The 11,358-nt window shown below is 52.1% G+C and overlaps 2 protein-coding genes across 2 annotated transcripts in view; one reads left to right on the top strand and one right to left on the bottom strand.

Moving 5' to 3' along the window:
* RBPMS2 (RNA binding protein, mRNA processing factor 2) overlaps nt 1-11,358 on the bottom strand; it is a 32,762-nt gene that overhangs the window by 851 nt on the left and 20,553 nt on the right. The window contains exons 3-6 of the mRNA XM_056865900.1: nt 10,450-10,488; nt 9,423-9,485; nt 6,403-6,553; nt 5,508-5,656 (exon numbers count right to left, since the gene is read on the bottom strand). Coding sequence (XP_056721878.1) covers nt 5,508-5,656; nt 6,403-6,553; nt 9,423-9,485; nt 10,450-10,488 — 402 coding nt within the window. The remainder of the gene's footprint in view (nt 1-5,507; nt 5,657-6,402; nt 6,554-9,422; nt 9,486-10,449; nt 10,489-11,358) is intronic.
* Nucleotides 1-11,358, top strand: part of AP3B2 (adaptor related protein complex 3 subunit beta 2) — a 126,141-nt gene that overhangs the window by 114,638 nt on the left and 145 nt on the right. The gene's annotated exons all lie outside the window — the stretch shown is intronic.

Below are 11,358 nucleotides of genomic sequence, written 5' to 3'. Positions count from 1 at the left end.
CTTCCGTCCCTGAGACGGCAGATTTCCTCCACCTTTAAGCAGAAGGTGAACACATTTGCCTGTCAACCACATATGGGGCAGGACAATACCCAGCCTCAGAACAAATTAACAAAATAAATTACCGCAAAAATTAACAAAAAATAAATAGACGTTACTCTCCTATAAAACGATGCCTTTCCTGGGATTCGTGAGTTGAATGCCACATCAATGGAGCATAAACATTCTCCATGTTTATACTTAGGTGTGAGCCTGACAACGTGTGGCCATTAACCAGAAAGGGTCAATAGTTACTTTTTCTTTTTTCTTATTTTCATCTCAGTGTGACATGGTTGAGGGCCAAATTGGCCGTGTGACCAGTATCGTTAAAGTAGTAACAAGAAAGGGTGTTTAGCCTTACTACTTCATAAGCACCGATTTTTCAGCAGTCTGCCCTGATCAGCGCTCAATGCCTCAACTGCTCACCCTGGTTCCCTGCCTCCAGGTAAGGTTGCAACGATAAATGCACTCGAGGATCACCGCAACCAATGCTCAGACGCCACTGGGCCCCCACTTATCTGTATCATTCCTTAGCAGGCATTCTTTTCTCAACTGACAGCCGCGCAGATCGTCGTGTTTCACATTCTCCCCCCCCCATACACCCTCCGCCCCACGCTTCAAGCTTGTAAGCATTTCCAAGATTCCCAAAGGCCCTCTCCCCCGCACATCTGGAATCAGTTTGGTCCATCCTGCCCCAGAGCCGAGTGGGAACAGGAAGCTTCCCCTCTTCGCTGGACGGCGCTCTCTGCTCTTTCACCCTGGAAAGAAAAGCCGTGGATCCAGCTAGGGGGGAGGAATAAAGGGGGCAGGGATTCAGGGAAGGCCGGCTTGCTGGGACAGAGGATACAGCTGCTTGTTGCAAGCTGACATTTGGGGCTTCGTTGCTTGGAGTAGAGGAAGTAAGAAGAGTTGCTTTTCAAATGCCGACTTTCTCTACCACTTACAGAAGAATCAAACCGGCTTGCAATCACCTTCCCCTCCCCACAACAGACACCCTGGGAGGTAGGTGGGGCTGAGAGAGCTCTAAGAGAGCTGTGACTAGCTCAAGGTCACCCAGCTGGCTTCATGTGGAGGAGTGGGGAAACCAACCCAGTTCACCAGATTAGCCTCTGCCACTCATGTAGAAGTGGGGAATCAAACCCGGTTCTCCAGGTCAGAGTCCACCACTCCAAACCACCACTCTTAACCACTACACCACGCTGGCTGGGGGGGGGGGTAACCCCCCCAAGCTTATTCTACCAATATATTACCAGCTTTCCCCAGTTCTAGCCTGAATAACCAGCCTGCTCTCCTTCCCAACAGATGCCCCATCACTAGATTGGCTAGCCTCCAGGTACTAGCTGGAGATCTGCTATTACAAATCATCTCCAGGCGATAGAGATCAGTTCACCTGGAGAAAATGGCCGCTTTGGAAGGTGGACTCTATGGCATTCTACCCCACTGAAGTCCCTGCCCAAACCATGCCCTCCTCAGGCTCCACCCCCAAAAATCTCCAGTTAGTTCCCAACCCGGAGCTGGCGACCCTTCCCATCACAGACCACATTGCTTTTCCCACACAGTCCAACCGCGCACGGTTGCGCAATAAAGCCACTACCAGCCAAAAACCTCTCACCCATTGAGGTCCCATGACGTTTCCCTTCTGTTCTCATACCATCAGGCGGAAAGGAAGCAAGAAAAGGGGAAGGTTGGAAAGATAAGTCGGGGCTCCGCTCGGGAAGGAGAAAAGAGAGTGTGTGTCGGAAGGAGGATTTCTCCAGACTCCGGCAAGGAAGGAAAGAAGGTTTTTCCTTTGCGGGAGTCCGCAGTGTGGCAGACGTGTGCCAGGTTGACTGTGCAAGGGGGGGGATCAAAACCGTGTCTTTGCTACTGCTACAAGCCACCTCCTCCCGTTGTGATTGTGGTGGAGTGAAACACAGGTGGCCAAGGAGACCCCCTTCCCGTCCCTCCCCCCTGCCGTAGCACCCCATGGCAGGGTTTCTCTCTCCACCCCCCAAAAGGACCGATCCACCGCTGCTCTGAGGGAGCACCGTGGAAGATGAGTCGGTGCCATGCCGTGGTGCCCCTGTTGTGTCGTGTGCCAAGTTGGCCAGAGGTGGGTTAAGAGAAATGCTTGGCATTTCGTTCGCCTGGGTGCGGAGAGCGTGAGGCCCATGCACTGGGTTGCTAAGGAAGAAGATGGGCAAACAAACCCCGCCCACAAAGCTTGTGGTTCCCCCCCCCCCCGCCCACCCCGCATCGTGCCCAGTGGCGTAGAGGAGAGATTGCCTTACCAGCCTTTCCAGTCGGGGCCCACCATCCTTTAAAAGGCCTCTAGGAATGAAGCTGCTCTACAGCCAACTCCACTCTAGGCAGAACTAGGATGGTTCCCACCTCCGGGGCCAGCTCTGACCTCCGGGGCTAGCCTGCGTCGGGCAATCCAGGCCGCGGGTCACTGAAGACATCAAAGGAGGCATCATTTCAACCACCGGCTGGCCAACGGGGGCGCCCCCCGGGGGGGACAGCGGGGCTCGTTTTGACCGGAGCCGTGAGGCGCAGCGACCCTTCTGTGCTGCGCAGCGCCCTCTGCTGGGAGGGCGTTGACATTCAGTAGCACATAACACTGGGTATGTTTTGAAGTCTGGAAGAGCTAAATCAAAGCCAGGCACTTTTCACACATGCCAAATAATGCACTTTCAATCCACATTCAATGCACTCTGAAGCTGGATTTTAAGAAGAAGAGTTGGTTTTTATATGCCAACTTTCTCTACCACTCAAGGGAGAATCAAACTGGCTTACAATCCCCTCCCCTCCCCACAACAGACACCCTGTGAGGTAGGTGGGGCTGAGAGAGTGTGACTAGCCCAAGTCATCCAGCTGGCTTTGTGTGTAGGAGTGGGGAAACCAACCTGGTTCACCAGATTAGCCTCCGCCGCTCATGTGGAGGAGTGGGGAATCAAACCTGGTTCTCCAGATCAGAGTCCACCGCTCCAAACCACCGCTCTTAACCACTACACCACGCTGGCTCTCTGTGTGAAATGGCAAAATCCACTTGCAAACTATCGTTGAAGTGCATTGAAAGTGGACTATTGAGCATGTGTGAAAGTGCCATTACAGTATCTTTCCCCTTGCTGTGGCTAGCAAGCAGAGGGTCTAGCTACGGGCAGTCCGTTGTTTGCTCATTTACAAAGGGGGAAAGGGAAGGTGGGCCCTGGAGATGTTCTAGCAAGTTTATAGCTATCGTATGAAGCGTGGATGGGCCCCGTGACAATATCCTCACTGGAAACCATTATGTAAGACGGACCCAGGGCAGGACAAAGCAAACTAGGCACCAGTTCTGAGCAGGGCCACACACATATTTTTTGAACTACCCCGCCCCCAAACTGTTTGCAGCAAGGGCAGTTCTTCCTAAACAGCCAAACTGGCTTTTCTGACCTTCGACAAAAACCAGAAAGCAAAATCCAACTAGCTATCCAACTGAGCCTGGTTTCGGTCGGGGAGGGTGGGCTAGAAATTAAAAAAAATAAAAACATACATCACTGCAGTCCCATCCCATCTGTTATGTGATCCCCAATTGGACAGGATCACCTACGCGACTCATTGTGGAAGCGGACGCTGTCATGACCAGGTAACAGATGGTGCAGTGAAAGGTATGGGGTGGGGGAGAGCAACAGGATCAGATTTTTCTCTCTCCTTCCAGGGAAACAATCTGATGTGGCAATCATGTGGACCCAAGGCAGACAGGGATCCTTATGGGCTATCCTGGGAGTAGCACGTTCACCGTATGGTGTGGCACGGCGGCCGAGCACTCCGGTTGGTGGATTTAGTCACAGGGCTTAGCCAGTCTTCTCACCAGGTTAGGCTTTTTTCTCCTGTACTCCAGGGAAAGCGTCCTTAGCTCTTCTCCCCACCCATCCGTTAACACACCAGGATCCCCGCCTATGAACTGAGCAGAGTTTTTAAGCTGCCAACTGCTCAGCAAAGCAGGAGGCGAAGTAATGTTTAACTCTGTAAAGCTTTTTATGAGTAACACATTTCATTTCAAGCGAAAGTGTTCGTGGGGGTGGAGAGAGAGCATGAGGACTTGATCTCACAGCCGATGGCGTAAGTGCTGCGCTTTTGTCTCCAGAGACGGGAGACTCATCTCTGACCGGCATGGGCATTCTTTAAGCCTGTCTCAAGTTGGAGTTCGTTTACTTCACATGTAACCAGATTTCTGGTTTCTCCTGTGAGCACCGTCCTCTCAACATACTTCCGTGTGGACGAGGCACTCCTTGTCCCCGCCCTCAACAGTGGGCCAAGGGTTATACAACCAGGTGCAGGCCTACAGGATTTATTGAGGGATTCGCCTGGAGCACCCGCTTCCATGCAGCGATGCAACCAGGGCCGCCCCTAGCATCCCTTTGGGAAGACAAGGCGGATACCGCGGGTACCCGCGAGATCAGAAGGCTGCAAAAGCCAAGGTGAACAGCTGCACTTCTCTTTAAGAACAGAAGACTTTAAATTCAATCCACCGTTAGCTATTAGGTTGGTCAAATTTGGAGTTTCGGCTCATTTGTTTCGGGGCCTGGTTTCAGAACAATTGTGCTTCCCAAGCTCCCATTCCTTTAATTCTAGGAGTTCTGCTTTTCTCTGGAATCCTTTAGGAATTGACCGAACCCAATCCTGTTTTCCATTCCGCCAATGCAAGAGCCCACTCACAAGCAGATTCACTTTTGCATGAATACTAAAGATGAGGAACCTGGGGGGGGGTGTTGAGAGAGGAGGGACCCAAATTTTTCCTTTGAGGCTGGATAGGCCAGCTGAGTGTTAAAATTTGGGCTGCTCATTCTACCCCCCAGGAAGTCAACACTGCATCTTATTTTATCTAAGTGCAGAACTGAAGAAGAGTTGGTTTTTATATGCCAACTTACTCTACCACTTAAGGGAGACTCAAACCGGGTTACAATCCCCTTCCCTCCCCCTCCCTACAACAGACACCCTGTGAGGTAGGTGGGGCTGAGAGAGCTCTAACAGAGCTGTGACAGAGCTCTAACAGAGCTGTGACTTGCCCAAGGTCACCCAGCTGGCTTCATGTGGAAGAGTGGGGGAAACAAACCCAGTTCACCAGATTAGCCTCTGCCGCTCACGTGGAGGAGCGGGGAATCAAACCCGGTTCTCCAGATCAGAGTCCACCGGTCCAAACCACCGCTCTTAACCACTACACCACGCTGGCTCTTGGGAAGTTCATCAAACCCTAAGCAGGCTCCGAGTCCAGAAGTTCCCTGCCACCACAGCTCCAAGATTGAATGAGGCATAGACAGTTTGGGTCCAGCCAAATCAGCCTGGCCAGGCCTGGCAACTCAGGTGCCATGTGGAGCACCCGCCGGGCAACGCTTTGGTGCTCTCTGCATGCTCAAGTCCAGCAAACAGACCTCCCGAAAGCTTGCAAGAGCAGGAAACGCTGCAGCTTCCTGCCCCTCCCAGAGATGGGGTGAGACAATGCAAAACCTCACCTGAGCGTGAAGGGCAGCGGCGGCAGCGGCGGCAGCTGGGTATGTGAAAGCAGCATGTGGGATGGCAGGGGTTAACTCTGTGGCGTAGAGTGGGTAGGGAGCCCAGGCCTCCGGAGATGCCGGGATCAGGGCCGCTCCGGTCAGGTCGTCTAGACATCGAGAAGAGGAAGAAGAAGAGTTGGTTTTTATACGCCAACTTTCCCTACCACTTATGGGAGACTCAAACAGGCTTTCAATCACCTTCCCTTCCCCTCCCCACAACAGACACCCTGTGAGGTAGGTGGGGCGGAGAGCGCTCTAAGAGAGCTGTGACTAGCTCAAGGTCACCCAGCTGGCTTCGTGTGGAAGAGTGGGGAAACCAACCCAGTTCACCAAATTAGCCTCTGCCGCTCATGTGGAGGAGCGGGGAATCGAACCCGGTTCTCCAGATCAGAGTCCACCGCTCCAAACCACCAAACCACATTGCTCTGAGCTCCTCCGAGGGAGGGCAGGATTAAAATGATACTGGGGGTGAGGGATGCTCTGATCTGGATGACCTAGACTAGCCCAGTCTCATCAGATGGTTAGTTTTTCTACATTTCCTACACTGGTTGAGCCCTAACTTGGATGGACCAGGCAGATCTCGGAAGCTAAGCAGGGTTGGCCCTGGTTAGAACTTGGATGGGAGACCACCAAGTAAGTCCGGGGTTGCTACGCAGAGGCAGGCAACAGCAAACCACCTCTGAATGTCTCTTGCCTTGAAAACCCCATAAGGGGTCACCATAAGTCAACTGCGACTTGACGGCACTTTCTACCACCACGGTGAGGGGCAGGTCGCTTCCTGCTTTGTAGAGCACAGCTAAAGCCCAAGAGAGACTGTCAAATGACTCCCCCATCCCCTGCCCAAGCTCCTCACAGGGGTCCCGTGCAATGAAGTGCGCTCCCAGGGCAGGGTGGAGGTTGGTGGGGTTTGGCGTGGCCATCAGTTTGCTCTTGGCCATCTTGGTGTTGGCTTTTGCAAACTCTAACCGCAACGTCTGGGGGTTCTCTGGGTCGAAGCGGATGCCCTGCAGAGGGGAAAACAGAAGAAAGAGGTACGTTCGCTGAATGCAAGAATGGGGGGGGGGAAGAGACCGTTTGCTACGCTCCCCCCTCCCCCTGAGGGACCGACACACGCAACAGAGGGGGTTACCGCATTATGTATTCCCAGCAATGTATTAAGAGTTTGAAAATGCTATAAAAAACATCGCTTTAAAAGGGTTTTTGGATGCCACAGCTAAAAAATGGTTGGAAGACGTCTTCACAGCTAAAGGGGCCAAACAAAGTGCAAACAGTATTTTTTATAACATTTTCAAACTCTTAATACATCGGTGTGAATACATAATGTGGTAACCCCCAGAGTTCAGTGGTAGAGCCCTGAGGAGGACTGTACCACTTTGGACTGCAAGTGAGAACAAGTTTTTTTTTTTAATGCTCCTTATGTAAAGAGATCCTGGCAGGTAGAAAGTTAGAGGCTCTAGATCATCCTACTCTGCTTTTCTGCTCGCAGGGGATTTTCTTCCACAGGGGGAGGACTCAGTACTGTCACCCACAGCCTGAAGTGGTACAGGCTCGGGATTCTGCCATCTGCCTCCGTGGCATATTTTTGATCCCACCACTAGACAGAACATGCCCCAAAGGACAGATTCACATGATATAGACTCTAGTAATATTTTTGGAACCATGCAGCTTCTGGAGCCACCCACGTGAAATACAGAACGTGAGATTTCTTCTCCAGGGAAGATTTCTCGGGGCAGGGGGAAGGAAACCGTTCTGCAAATTTGGCCCCAATGTTGGCTGTAACATGGTCGCTCACTTGGCTACCCTTCCAGCAAAGTCACTAAAACACCCACCCCGTTCCCAGCCAACCTGGGGAGGGGTTTTGTACTTTAACAAATACGAGACAGGAAACAAGGGACACATAAAACAGGCGATTCATTAACGTTCAGGAGGCACTTAAGCCAAAGGCCCGCCAAGTCCGTTCCTGACACAAGGCACCAGGGAGAGTCCAACTGCAGAGCCAGCATCAAAATTTTAGCATGAACATCCTCTTTTGGATATGAAGCCGCCGCTCACGGATGCACTGCAAGCTCTTCTCCCGGGGTGCCTTCACACACACTGAATAATGCACTTTGCAACTGAACTTGACTGCGAAATGGCAAAATCCATTGGCCGACGACTGCTAAAGCGCATTTAGAGTGGGTCGAAAGTGCATTGTTCAGCCCGCGTGGAAGCGGCCCAGACAGGGAGGGGCCGTGGCTCAGTGGTAGAGGCTTTGCTTGGCATGCAGAAGGTCCCAGGTTCAAACCCCGGCATCTCCAGTTAAAGGGACCAGGCAGGTAGGTGATGTGGAAGACCCCTGCCTGAGACCCTGGAGACCAGCTGCAGGTCTGAGTAGACAATAGTAACTTTGAAAAACCGAGGGTCTGATTCAGTAGAAGGCAGCTTCATGTGTTCAGGCTTCACCCTACCATGGCTTTTCGGCGTTACTCCTGAATGTTAACGGCAACGACAGAAAGCAGGAGGAAGACGCTGTTGTGTACGATCTCCCTGCAGCTCTTCACTTCGAGCAGCTGGTTACAGGAAGTCAGCTGCCTAGTCACCCAGTTCCATCTGGGGGTGGGGGGTGGGCAGACAACTTAGCGTCCACTGACCACCAGTAGCACACAAAGGGGTTTGTTTGCTAGAATCATCTGGAATCACCTGCTTCGCAAGGGTCTCGGGGTCAGGTGCCTTTCGCTCCTGGCATGACACACCTTATCAGGGAAAGGAGTGGAGGAATGTGAGGCACCCGGCCAGTCCTTTCAAGCCCTGCTCTTCTTAGCTTGTCACACAGACAGCCAAGTGTGTGTCAAGAAAGGTGTGCCTCTTCTGGGCACGCCGACAATCCCCAGAGCTATCTGGGTTTCCCCTCGAACAGCAAGACAGAAATGGTAGCCACGTCATCTTAATTTTTTTTAATGTACGTTATTTGTAGTCCCCCTTTCTCACTTGGACTCAAGGAAGATTACGCAGAGTGAGTCAATACAATTGACAGGGTGGGACAGAACTGATGCAAATGCGAAAGAACTGCTAGGCTATGCTGACCTGACAGGGTGGGACATTCAGTGAACAGCGTAATAGGGTTTGGGTTGCAGAACCAACCAGAAGTCTAAAAACAGAACTGAAGCCAAGCACAAGTATTAACATGACACATTAAATGATGCAAAAGGGACATTGAAGGAGCCCGGCTTCAGGAAGCTAAACGCTGTAGTACAGACCACAGTCCTTAATGATTTATACAAGTAACTTTGGGAATCATGTACTACAGTGCAACTCTATTGCCTGCATAGAATCATAGAGTTGGAAGGGGCCATACAGGCCATCTAGTCCAACCCCCTGCTCAACGCAGGATCAGCCTAGAGCATCCCTGACAAGTGCTTGTCCAGCCTCTGCTTAAAGACCACCAGTGATGGGGAGCTCACCACCTCCCTAGGTAGCTGATTCCACTGTCGAACAACTCTTACTGTAAAAAAACATTTCCCCTAATATACAGCTGGTTCCTTTCCGCCCGCAATTTAAACCCATTATTGCGAATAGAATCTTAGAAATGAATAATTCAGTTTTGCATAGCTTATAGAAAGCCAGGAGAGTGGGAGTCTTCCTGATCTCAGGCAGGCCGTTCCACGAGGTGGGGGCCACCACGGAGAAGGCCTGTGCTGGTTATTTCCCATTCACCACGAACTCAGCTGCCCGTTTTCCTGCCATGTGGCAGAGGGAAACATCCCCTGCATCACATGCAGATATATGGTGCACTCGCCGTGGAAGGGCTACTATGCTGCAGAGCAGAACGCCGCACCAGGCCCAGTTTGGTCGGGCCAAATGGGCTTTGCAGGCCGCAGAATTCTCAGTACTCACATTCAAGGAGTTCTTGGCAGCTTCTGCACCAGCCCGGCTGTCAAAGGTAACAAAGCCTACTGGCTAGGCGAGGGGAGAAAAAGGCAAACAAACCGTATGAGCTTAACATATATGCACAAGTCCTCCGGCCACATTGCAAGATGCAGCGAGGAAGATTCTCAAGACCCATCCCTTCAGAGGGCCCTTTGAATGCATCTGCCCGATCTCTGTCCTGCCGTCTCCGGACAACCACCCTGGCAAGTGAGCCAAAGCCCAGGGAGAAACCACTCCCCTCCCCAGGGCAAGGGGAAATGGAAGACACAGGGAGGGGCCGTGGCTCAGTGGTAGAGCATCTGCTTGGCATGCAGAAGGTCCAATCCCTGCCATCTCCAGTTAAAGGGACTAGGCAAGTAGGAGGATGTGAAAGACCTCTGCCTGAGACCCTGGAGAGCTGCTGCTGGTCTGAGTAGACAATACTGACTCTGATGGACCAGGGGTCTGATTCAGCAGAAGGCAGCTTCATGTGTTCACTCTAGGGAGAAGTGGCAGAGACTTATGATCAACTAAACCTCTGGCCCACCTGATGGCAAACTGAGCAGCACCGCCCAGTGCGAAGGAATCCTAAGATAAAGGATTAGTACGCCCCAGCCCCTGGGGAATGCAACGGTTGTGCAAGTACATCACCTCTTTTTCGTGGCACCCCCTCCCCTCTGAAGAGGGCCTACCAGCTGCCTTCAAATAGAAAGCACCCCCCTCCCATTGTACAATGGGTGGACTAGATGCTCACGGCTTCAGGGGCTTCGATTATGCGCAAGAATGATACCCAAGTGTACAGATCAGCCTTAATGGTGCAATCTGTGCAGAGTTACTCCCGTATAAGCCCATTGCAATGAGTGGGCTTATATGGCAGTAACTTTGCACAGGATTGCACCGTAAGATTACAGTACAGATATAGGCAAGGAGGATTCCCCACCCCCCGCTTCTAACCCCAATCCACGATTTCAGCAGTTACAAGCAGCTGCCAGAAAAGAGAAGTTGGAGGCATTACCTGTTTGGACGTTAGTTTGATCAGCGATCCTTCATAACCCTGAAGGAAGAAGCAGCCAGCAAAAAGTTAAAGTTATCCAACTCCTTAAAAGGACAAGAAAAGCCAGAGGCCTTGAACGGCACACGCAAGAGCCAGAAATAGTTCTGCGGCCCTGAGGAGCAGGCTGGGCCAACTGCGGCTGCTACCTCGACAATGCTGCCCCGTGCTCACCTGCTACCACACGTTCCCACTCCCAGGTAACAACAACAGCTCTCAGCCGGCCTAGTGGAGGCCCTTTTGGCTGCAGATACCCGGCTGCCCCTCCATTCAGCCACACGGCAGAGGGCAGCAAAGTAGCTAAGCCCATCCCAGCTGTCTCCGTTGCAAGACCCAAAACTCATTGTTCGAGATAATGGCTTTAAGGAGCGAGGAACTGGAAGTAGGACAGCCCCTGTGTGCTCCTCATAACTGCACACTTGCAGGGCTCTCGTTAACCCTGGGAACAGGCCTTCTCTGTCATGGCCCCAAAATTACGGCACACCCTCCCCAGGGAGATTCATTTGTCCCCATTGTTGTCTTCCACCAGTGGGTGAAGAAGAAGAGTTGGTTTCTATATGCCGACTTTCTCTACCACTTAAGGAAGAATCAAACCAACTTACAATCACCTTCCCTTCCCCTCCCCACAACAGACACCCTGTGAGGTGGGTGGGGCTGAGAGAGCTCTAAGAGAACTGTGATTTGCCCAAGGTCACCCAGCCGGCCTCGTGTGGAGGAGTGGGGAAAACAACCCGGCTCACCAGAGTAGCCTCTGCCGCTCGTGTGGAGGAGTGGAGAATCAAACCTGGCTCTCCAGATCAGAGTCCACCGCTCCAAACCACCGCTCTTAACCACTACACCACGCTGGCTCTCTTCTTCTGTTTTGTTTGGTGT

Source organism: Euleptes europaea, chromosome 20 (genome assembly GCF_029931775.1).
Source record: "Euleptes europaea isolate rEulEur1 chromosome 20, rEulEur1.hap1, whole genome shotgun sequence".
NCBI classification, from domain to species: domain Eukaryota; kingdom Metazoa; phylum Chordata; class Lepidosauria; order Squamata; family Sphaerodactylidae; genus Euleptes; species Euleptes europaea.
The sequence above is the reverse complement of the archived record's forward strand: the minus strand, read 5'-3'. Positions and strand labels throughout refer to the sequence as shown.